The sequence below is a fragment of the Salmo salar genome, chromosome 29, assembly GCF_965601325.2.
Source record: "Salmo salar chromosome 29, fSalSal1, whole genome shotgun sequence".
NCBI lineage: Eukaryota > Metazoa > Chordata > Actinopteri > Salmoniformes > Salmonidae > Salmo > Salmo salar.
Genome location: NC_138319.1, coordinates 28610786 through 28622500, shown reverse-complemented (window position 1 = coordinate 28622500; position 11715 = coordinate 28610786). Strand labels below are relative to the sequence as shown.

General features: G+C 45.0%; 1 protein-coding gene across 2 annotated transcripts in view; it reads right to left on the bottom strand.

Moving 5' to 3' along the window:
* LOC106561623 (uncharacterized) overlaps positions 1-10284 on the bottom strand; it is a 13629-nt gene extending 3345 nt beyond the window's left edge. The window contains exons 1-7 of one of the 2 annotated variants that reach the window (XM_045710962.2): positions 9610-10284; positions 6445-6534; positions 2882-2971; positions 2670-2764; positions 2462-2583; positions 2154-2350; positions 1693-1831 (exon numbers count right to left, since the gene is read on the bottom strand). In XM_045710962.2, the coding sequence (XP_045566918.1) occupies positions 1693-1831; positions 2154-2350; positions 2462-2583; positions 2670-2764; positions 2882-2971; positions 6445-6534; positions 9610-9847 (971 nt within the window). In that variant the 5' untranslated portion in view covers positions 9848-10284. The remainder of the gene's footprint in view (positions 1-1692; positions 1832-2153; positions 2351-2461; positions 2584-2669; positions 2765-2881; positions 2972-6444; positions 6535-9609) is intronic. The other variant, XM_045710964.2, reaches the window with a different exon arrangement.
* Positions 10285-11715: the final 1431 nt, after the last annotated feature.

Sequence of the window (11715 nt, the reverse complement as noted above, 5' to 3'; positions counted from 1 at the left end):
GCTGATCCTAACTGTTATAGGCTAATTTCTATTTTGCCCTGTTTATCAAAAGTATTGGAAAAACTTTCTTGATGTCTATTGTGTTCTCTCTGGTATGCAATCTGGTTTCCACTCAGTTTATGGATATGTCACTGCAACCTTAAAGGTCCTAAATGATGTCACCATTGCCCTTGATTGTAAGCAATGTTGTGCTGCTATTTTTATTGACTTGGCCAAAGCTTTTGATATGGTAGACCATTCCATTCTTGTGGACCGGCTAAGGACTATTGGTGTCTCTGAGGGGTCTTTGGCCTGGTTTGCTAACTACCTCTCTCAAAGAGTGCAGTGTATAAAGTCAGAACATCTGCTGTCTCAGCCACTGCCTGTCACCAAGGGAGTACCCCAAGGCTCGATCCTAGGCCCCACGCTCTTCTCAATTTACATCAACAACATAGCTCAGGCAGTAGGAAGCTCTCTCATCCATTTATATGCAGATGATATAGTCTTATACTCAGCTGGACCCTCCCTGGATTTTGTGTTAAACGCTCTACAACATAGCTTTCTTAGTGTCCAACAAGCTTTCTCTGTCCTTAACCTTGTTCTGAACACCTCCAAAACAAAGGTCATGTGGTTTGGTAAGAAGAATGCTCCTCTCCCCACCGGTGTGATTACTACCTCTGAGAGTTTAGAGCTTGAGGTAGTCACCTCATACAAGTACTTGGGAGTATGGCTAGTACTTGGGAGTATGGCTCAGCACATATCAAAGCTGCAGGCTAAAGATAAATCTAGACTTGGTTTCCTCTATCGTAATCACTCCTCTTTCACCCCAGCTGCCAAACTAACCCTGATTCAGATGACCATCCCACCCATGCTAAATTACGGAGACATCATTTATAGATTGGCAGGTAAGGGTGCTCTCGAGCGGCTAGATGTTCTTTACCATTCGGCAATCAGATTTGCCACCAATGCTCCTTATAGGACACATCACTGCACTCTATACTTCTCTGTAAACTGGTCATCTCTGTATATTTATAAAACCCTCTTAGGCCTCACTCTCCCCTATCTGAGATACCTATTGCAGCCCTCATCCTCCACGTACAACACCCGTTCTACCGGTCACTTTCTGATAAAGGTCCCCAAAGCACACACATCCCTGGGTCGCTCCTCTTTTCAGTTTGCTGCAGCTAGCGACTGGAACGAGCTGCAACAAACACTCAAACTGGACAGCTTTATCTCCATCTCTTCATTCAAAGACTCAGTCATGGACACTCTTACTGACAGTTGTGGCTGCTTCGCGTGATGTATTGTTGTCTCGACATTCTTGCCCTTTGTGCTGTTGTCTGTGCCCAATAATGTTTGTACTCTGTTTTGTGATGCTACCATGTTGTGTTGCTACCATGTTGTTGTCATGCTGTGTTGCTAGCATGCTGGGTTGTCATGTGTTGCTGCCATGCTACGTTGTTGTCTTATAGGTCTCTCTTTATGTAGTGTTGTGGTGTCTCTCTTGTCGTGATGTGTGTTTTGTCCTGTATATGTTTTTAAAAATCCCAGCCCCCTGTCCCCGCAGGAGGCCTTTTGCCTTTTGTTAGACCGTCACAGTAAATAAGAATTAGTTCTTAACTGACTTGCTTAGTTAAATAAAGGTTAAATAAAAAGTATAAAAAAATACACACATCCCTCTGCACATCCTTCTGACCCGACAAACACACACACCTCTCCTCCTCCTGTCGTAGTTTGTCCTCCTGTTCTTTCTGTACTCTGGCCAGACGCCGCCTCTCAGCCAACAGTCTAGACGCCTCCTCTGCATCCGTTGTCCCGGCAACGTTCCTGCCTGTGGGCGTACCTGGAGAATCTGTGAGGAGGGAGGAAGGGAGAGAAGGTGGAGAAGGTGAGGAGCGGTGGAGTAGAGGGGGAGTGGGGCAGAGACATAGAGACAGAGATGACTCTGGTGTACAGCAGACACTGATGAAAGCAGTTTTCTCTGAAGCGTTCTGTTGTCTCCTCTAGGGTGGCTCAGGTTGCACTCTCTCTCTCTCTTTCTGTCTATCGATATATATCTCTCTCTTTCCCTCCACCCCTCTCTCCTCTCAAGGGTAAAGCATATATCAGTGGTGAGTTCTGAACACACCCACGAGCACATGCAATCACACGCACACACACACACACATCCCTACCTGCAGCCAGGTCTCTGCTGCAGGACTTGGGGATCTTCTTCTCTGTTGCATCCGGCTTGGAGGACTTCCTCTCCAGGGTTCCATGACCCCTGGCCTCATGGTTGCCTTCGGTTACCGGGGGTCGCTGGCGGAGGGGGGAGGGAGGGTACTGTCCCGGGGAGCAGGGGGATTGGGCACGACTCTTAGTCGACCTCACCCTGTAATAACAATTCACTTTACTTGTATCTTTTATACTACGTAGTAGGTGAAGCTTCTTTACAATAAATATATATTATAATACAAAATAAAAAACAGGAAAACCAAGAAACCTTTTGGGCGTGCCCACTGCTTTGCTATTGGCTCTGGGGGAGGAGCTTCGGGTGGGAGTGGTCGGAGATTCGAGGCGTCTCATTGAAGAGTCAGTCAGACAGGAGGCGGGGCCTCTCTCTGTCTAAAAACACAAAAGAAGAAGTGAACGTGTGCTCAGAATAATAATGTAGTAATATAAATGCATGTACACACATCTATGGTACTGACTGTGGGTGTTCTGGGGGTCTTGTCCTCCGGGGGTCCATTGCTTGCCTTCCTGGAGGGGGAACCTTTGTAGGCCGGTCGCTGGGGGCTGGGGGATGCTAAATGAGGGGACACACCACACACTGCATTGTCATAGTAGGGCAGAGAGACAGACAACGAAGAGAAACACACAAGAGAGAGTCATATTATATACTGTTGCTTGGCAACACACATACCTCTTTCTGGTGAGTGCAGGGAGGCTGAAGAGTTGGAGAGGCGTTTAGTGATTGGCTGGTCCGGGGAGGGTGGTGTCAGGAAGTCACACACTGCAGAGAGATGCATGAGAAAGAGTCACCCCAGAGGGACAGGAAGAGGTAGGAGTCTTCTTACCCCACAAATACTAATACTACATTCATATTTTCTCTACCTTCCCTGAAGTGTACACTCGTTCACTTCCACAAATGGGGAGGGTTCGGAATGGACTGAAATATGGTGGAAACTCATATATGCATATGCTTATAACAATCTTCACATCAATGAGAGAGAGGGATGAGTGCACACTTTAGGGAGGAGGATAAAGAAAACAGGTAAGGTCAGATATGTCTATGTGGTTAGGGGCAACTTGTACCTGGAGCAACGGAGACACATCACATTACACACAAATCACAATTAACACAAATCACAATACACACACATCACATTACACACAAATCACATTACTCACCAATCACATTACACACAAATCACAATTAACACAAACCACATTACACACAAATCACAATTAACACAAATCACAATACACACACATTACATTACACACAAATCACATTACTCACCAATCACATTACACACAAATCACATTACACACAAATCACATTACAATGCACACAAATAGGAGACACACAATACACACGAATCACATTACACACAAATCACAATCCACACAAACCACATTACACACAAATCACATTACACACAAATCACATTACACACAAATCACATTACACACAAATCATAATACACACAAATTACATTACACACAAATCATAATACACACCAATCACATTACTCATGAATCACAATACACACAAAAAGGAGAAACACAATACACACAATCACACACACAATAACATTACACACAAATCACATTACACACAAATAGAAGACAAACAAATCACATTACACACAAATCACATTAAACACAAATAGAAGACAAACAAATCACATCACAATACACATAAATCACATTACACACAAATCATATTACACACAAAAAACATTAGACAAATCACATTAGACACAAATAGAAGACACACAAATCACAATTCACACAAATCACATTACACACAAATCACATTACACACACATTACATTACACACATATCACATTACACACAAATCACATTATACACAAATCACATTACACACATATCACATTACACACAAATCACATTATACACAAATCACATTACACACAAACCACATTACACACAAATCACATTACAAATAAATCACATTACACACAAAAAGGAGACACAATACCAGAACATTACTCCGCAGTTATTCTTTTTTTAATATATTTATTTATATATTTAACCTTTATTTAATTAACTAGGCAATCCAGTTACGAACACATTCTTATTTACAATGACGGCCTACCAACAATGACGGCCTACCAACAATGACGGCCTACCATGGTTAGTGAACAACTATGCCACAAATTCACCAAAACATCCGACACACTGACCGGGCTTCAGTTTGACTTCCGTGTTGTATAGTAAGAGACTAATGTATGTTCCATCTACAGTGCATTCAGAAAGTATTCAGAGCCCTTGTCTTTTTCCACATTTTGTTACGTTACAGCCTTATTCTAAAATGGATTACATTGTTTTTTCCCCCCTCATCAATCTATACACAATAGCCCATAGTTCTCTGCAGATCCTCTCAAGCTCTGTCAGGTTGGATGGGAAGTGTCGCTGCACAGCTATTCTCAGGTCTCTCCAGAGATGTTCAATTGGGTTCAAGTCCGGGCTCTGGCTGGTCCACTCAAGGACATTCAGAGACTTGTCCTGAACCCACTCCTACGTTGTCTTGGCTGTGTGCTTAGGGTTGTTGTCCTGTTGGAAGGTGAACCTTCGCCCCAGTCTGAGGTTCTGAGCACTCTGGAGCAAGTTTTCATCAAGGATCTCTCTGTACTTTGCTCCTTTCATCTTTCCCTCGATCCTGACGAGTTTCCCAGGCCCTGCTGCTGAAAAACATCCCCACAGCATGATGCTGCCACCACCATGCTTCACCGTAGGGATGGTGCCAGGCTTCCTCCAAACGTGGTGCTTGGCATTCAGGCCAAATAGTTAAATCTTGGGTTCATCAGACCAGAGAATCTTGTTTCTCATGGTCTGAGAGTCCTTTAGGTACCTTTTGGCAAACTCCAAGCTGGCTGTCATATAGCTTTTACTGAGGAGTGGCTTCCGTCTGGCCGCTCTACCATAATGGCCTGATTGGTGGAGTGCTGCAGAGATGGTTGTCCTTCTGGAAGGTTCTTCCATCTCCATACAGGAACTCTGGAGCTCTGTCAGAGTGACCATTGGGTTCTTGGTCACCTCCCCGACCAAGGCCCTTCTCCCCAGATTGCTTAGTTTGGTCAGGCGGCCAGCTCTAGGAAGAGTCTTGGTGGTTCAAAACTTCTTCCATTTAAGAAGGATGGAGGCCTCTGTGATCTTGGGGACCTTCAATGCTGCAGAAATGTTTTGGTACCCTTCCCCAGATCTTTGCCTTGACACAATCCTGTGTCGGAGCTCTACGGACAATTCCTTCGACCTCATGGTTTGGTTTTTGCTCTGACATACACTGTCAACTGTGGGACCTTATATAGACAGGTGTGTGCCTTTCCAAATCATGTCCAATCAATTGAATTTACCACAGGTGGACTCCAATCAGGTTGTAGAAACATCTCAAGGATGATCAATGGAAACAGGATGCACCTGACCTCAATTCAAGTCTCATTGCAAAGGGTCTGAATACTTATGCAAATAAGGTATTTCTGTTTTTTATTTTTTATATATTTGCTAACATTTCTAAAAACCTGTTTTCGCATTGTCATTATGGGGAAATGAGGGAGATAAAAAGTATTTAATCAATTTTAGAATAAGGCTGTAACGTAACAAAATGTGGAAAAAGTCAAGGGGTTTGAATATTTTGCCGAATACACTGTACACATCGATACACACGAATACACTGTATACATCGATACACACGAATACACTGTATACATCGGTACACATGAATACACACACGGATCCTCTAGCACAAAGGAGAGAGTATGGTGTTATGTTAGTGTGTGTCTGAGTACCTGTCTCGAGGGGTGGGGGTTGTCGAGACTTCTGCATATCCTATCAGCTGTGTGTATGTGTGGTTAGACTGCTGCAGGCAGACAGGAAGTATATGAACTCTCTGTTCTGATTGGAAGGAGCTAGTGGACCCCGAGGACCAAAGGGAGACAACATGTGTGGTGAAAACAACCATATCCATATTCATGCACAGACCCCCCCCCCCCCCCCATGGGCACACAGGGAGGCAGCAGAATTCACTACAAAACACACAATCTGATAGGACGAAGGATACTTGGGACAAAATAAAAAGAAATGCATGAACATTATTGTGAATACAGACACAATAGAATAGAATAGAATTCTTTATTGCCCTGAAAGAAGAATACATGTATTGAACTAGCAATACAAAGCATAACACACATGCAGCCAAACACAACAACTGCACACTAAAGGTATCAGGTGGTCTGTACCGTTCCTGGATTGGTTGGGACTGGCAGCAGAGGCGGGATAATGAGGCAGAGCTGAGCCAATAGCATGAGAGGGTGGGGTCTTAGGGTTACCTGTTAGCAGGTGTGGCAGAGCAGAGAAAACAAAGCATTACACACGCACCTGGGTGTTGCAATCCTACACACACACCTGAGTATAAAATGATACGTACATATGTACTGTGTACGCACACCTACACACACACCTATGAGTCTCTGACACAAACACAGACACACACGTGAGACCGGAGCCTGCATGCTGCAGCATCAACTGATCTCAGTTCAGATCTACCATCCATCTGCTAGTTGGAACACCAGTGATCTATAGTGATGGTAGAGATCAGTAATTAAAGAAGAATGGACAAAGGTGGTGATACTCCAGACTGTACCAGGGTTGTATTCACTGTAAGAGACACTATACAGTAAGATTCTATACTGTAGGATTCTATACCATAGGATTCTATACCGTATGATTCTATACCGTAGGGTTCTATACCATAGGATTCTATACTGTAGGATTCTATACCGTAGGGTTCTATACCGTATGATTCTATACCGTAGGGTTCTATACCGTAGGATTCTATACCATAGGATTCTATACCGTATGATTCTATACCGTAGGGTTCTATACCGTATGATTCTATACCATAGGATTCTATACCGTATGATTCTATACCGTAGGGTTCTATACCGTATGATTCTATACCATAGGATTCTATACTGTAGGATTCTATACCGTAGGGTTCTATACCGTATGATTCTATACCATAGGATTCTATACCGTATGATTCTATACCGTAGGGTTCTATACCGTATGATTCTATACCATAGGATTCTATACCGTATGATTCTATACCGTAGGGTTCTATACCATAGGATTCTATACTGTAGGATTCTATACCGTAGGATTCTATACCGTATGATTCTATACCGTAGGGTTCTATACCGTATGATTCTATACCATAGGATTCTATACCGTATGATTCTATACCGTAGGGTTCTATACCGTATGATTCTATACCATAGGATTCTATACCGTATGATTCTATACCATAGGATTCTATACCGTATGATTCTATACCGTAGGGTTCTATACCGTATGATTCTATACCATAGGATTCTATACCGTATGATTCTATACCGTAGGGTTCTATACCGTATGATTCTATACCATAGGATTCTATACCGTATGATTCTATACCGTAGGGTTCTATACCGTATGATTCTATACCATAGGATTCTATACCGTATGATTCTATACTATAGGATTCTATACCGTATGATTCTATACCGTAGGGTTCTATACCGTATGATTCTATACCATACGATTCTATACCGTATGATTCTATACCGTAGGGTTCTATACCATATGATTCTATACCATAGGATTCTATACCGTATGATTCTATACCGTAGGGTTCTATACCGTAGGATTCTATACCATAGGATTCTATAAGGTATTGTTGAAGAATGTGGTAAACTAGGTTTTCTACAAGAGGGCCTGATCCTCTACATCCGCCTAGGCCTGATGGATGGAGTGTGTGTGAATCATTGATGGAATTATAAATGCACCACAGAGTCTGGCTATTGCTCTGGTACTGCTCACTGATGGCAGTGGCATCGCTGAAAACACACACACACACACACACACACACACACAACACACACACACACACACACACACACACACACACACACACACACACACACACACACACACACACACACACACACACACACACACACTATACAAATATAAAATGTAATTGCAACTCCTATAATAACCTTATCCATAACACTGCCACAACAGCACGGGTAGACAGATTATGAGGGTGTGTGTGTAGAGAGACACCAACCCAACGATGGGTGTTTACATACGCAGTAAATATCCCCTGTCAATGTGTGTGTCAAGGTTAGATACGTATTCTAGGCCGCTGCTGGGAATCAGGCCTGTTTTCCTACACACTGATGCTCACCTCAGGAATAAACAACATCACACACACTGATGAGGGAGGGTTGCAGCACTTCACAGAAACAGCTGTTTCTGGAGATACCCACACACACACACACACACACACACACACACACACACACACCACACACACACACACACACACACACACACACACACACACACACACACACATCAAACACACACACACACACAGTATTCTTGAGCTAAATACACACCTGTAACAGCATGATTAAAGTGGCACAGATAGAATTGTCTTATCATCACAGAGTCATAATGCTGTTGGCACGCACGCACGCACGCACGCACGCACGCACGCACGCACACGCGCACGCACACGCACGCGCACGCACACGCACACGCACACGCACACGCACACGCACACACACACACACACACACACACACAGAGAGACACACACACACACACAGAGACACACACACAGAGACACACACAAGCCTTTCCCAAGCTGATGAGTTTAAGTCAAAGCGTTGTTCTCCCCTGCATTGCAGCCTCCACACCCTTTCCCTCTCTCTGTCCTCCCCACTCTCTCTCTGGTAACTGGTCTTCCTCTCTCTGTCCTCCCCACTCTCTCTCTGGTAACTGGTCTTCCTCTCTCTGTCCTCCCCACTCTCTCTCTGGTAACTGGTCTTCCTCTCTCTGTCCTCCCCACTCTCTCTCTGGTAACTGGTCTTCCTCTCTCTGTCCTCCCCACTCCTCTCTCTGGTAACTGATCTTCCTCTCTCTGTCCTCCCCACTCTCTCTCTGGTAACTGGTCTTCCTCTCTCTGTCCTCCCCACTCTCTCTCTGGTAACTGATCTTCCTCTCTCATCCCTCGTTTCTCTCCATATTGCCCTTTATCGCTCTACTCTTTATTTCAGGTGGTCTATCTCTCATCCTCCTGCCCCCATCATCTCTCTCTCGCTCGCTCTCTCCATCTCTCTTCTCTAGTTTCCTTTACCATTTAGCTGTCTTAAACTGTCCCCACCCTTTCCTCCATCCTTAATACATCCCATCACCCCCTCTCCTCTCTCTCTTTCTCTGTCCCTCTCACTCACTTCATCTCACACCTCCCAAACCACCATACCCTCCTATCAATCTCTCCCCTCCCCTCTCCAGCCTGTCTCTCCCTTCTGTTTGACCCCCATGCTCCCCTCCTCCCCCCCAAGTGTACTTACCCTCTTCCCCTCCGGGTGGTCCTCCCCAGGTCCAGCGTTTAGGCCTGTTCTCCATAGGGTATCTGCTGTCCTCCCCCATCTGTCTGTCCCTCTCTCCTGTTCTCTCTCTTCTTCTCACCAGGGCCTCCAGTCTCTCCTGTTCGTTGCGTTCCAAAACGGGGAAAAATAGACACTCTCTCACCGAACCGTTGCTACGACGACGAGCACCCGGTGATGCACACAGAGAAGGCTGCGCCATGGTTACCAGTCACTCTCTCCTCCAAGTGTGTCGGTTTGTTCACTCGCTCACACTGTCTGCTGCTCACTGATAAATGAACTAGGGCCTCGGCTTTCTCTATCTATCCCCCACCTCCTCTCTCTATCCCCTCTCTCTTTATCCCTCTCTCTCTATCCCCTCTCTCTCTATCCCCTCTCTCTTTATCCCTCTCTCTGTCAGTGTCTGCTGCTCCCTCTAGGCAGCTCTGTTTCTCTCTCTCACTTGCTCACCCCACCCTTTCTGTCTCTGCTCACCTCTTTCTCCCTATATTGTCTCCTTCCTATCCCCTTTCTCTCTCTCTTTTTCCTTTTTCTCTCCTCCTCTCTCTCAGATGATGAGTCTATTTCAGAAAGCCAGACAGAGGGACAGCAGGTAACCTCCATTCCCCTCCCCCAACCCTCTGTTAACGACACCCCACTAAGCTCTCTCTCTCTCTCACACCACACACACACACACACACACACACACACACACACACACACACACACACACACACACACGCATATATACACACACACATCATAGGGATATATACACACACACACATCATAGGGATATATACACACACAGAATGTGAATAGGGTGATAAAACAGGTTGCTTTTGTCACATGGCGGATGCTTTTTTTCCCGTTGAATTCTACACTCTCTCTCTCCCTCCCTCCCTCCCTCCCTGTATCTCTCCCCCATTCCTTCATCTGCTCAGTGACTGTATTTCTCTGGTGGGTTAACTCCTGCCTGTCTGGACTACTGAGATCTGTAGTAGAAAGAGAGACAGAGGCTCTGATGTCATTTACCGGAGACAGACACACATCCCCCTCTTTCCCTCTCATTTCAATCCGTCTCCTATACACATTTCAATTCACACGCATTACATAAACTGCTATAAATCTTCTTTGTAACTGTGTTGGGGAAAGAGCCAGCTGAGGTTGCAGTGTTCTCTGTGAGGAAGGGAAAACCCCACCTCAGTTTGGGAGAGGAAGAGGGACTCACACCAGGAGAGGAGAGGGTTAGGAGGGAGGCAGGGAGGAGGGGTGTGAAGACTGATGAAAGAGAGATGGAAAGAAAGAAAAAGGGATAAAGAGATACAGAGACATAGAGGGAAGCCGAGGGGAGGAGAGAGAGGGAGAAAGAGGGAGAGGGAGAGAGAGAGAGATAGAGAGAGAGAGGGAGAAAGAGGTTGGAGGGGCAGAGGGAGAGAGAGAGAGGGAGAGAGAGGGAGAAAGAGAGAGAAACACAAGCACAATGCAGTGCTATCTGGCCCTAAATCGACAGTACACCGTGGCTAACTATTTGACCATGGTTACTGATTAAAACCTTAGAAAAACCTTGAGAAAGTACAGGCTCAGTGAGCACAGCCTTGCCATTGAGAAGGGTAGACACAGGAAAACCTGGCTCCCTGTAGAGGAAAGGCTGTGCAACCACTGCACAACAGCAGAACCTGAGACAGAGCTGCATTTCCTGACAAAATGTGAAAAATATAAAACAATTAGAGAGTGTCATTTCCCCAAATTTGAAACCCTTCTCAAGGTTTGAAAGACCTCTCTGATGAGAGTAGGCTACCAGTACTGTTGGGGGAGGACGCAGAGAGCTGTGGGTTGACAGCGCACCACATAGCTGCCTGCCATAAGTTGAGGGACAGTGTCTGACAGACCAATCAACCTACACATGTACTCTACTGTATGCTTATTGTTATTGTTCAATGTATAGTTATTTTGACACTTGGTTATTGTTGTTACTGTTGTCCCGTTGACAATTTTGATTCTCATTATTTTCATATTTGGTAAAGGAATTTATATGGTCTCATTGTGACGACGGCCGTTACAGAATCACCCACCAGAACAGGACCAAGC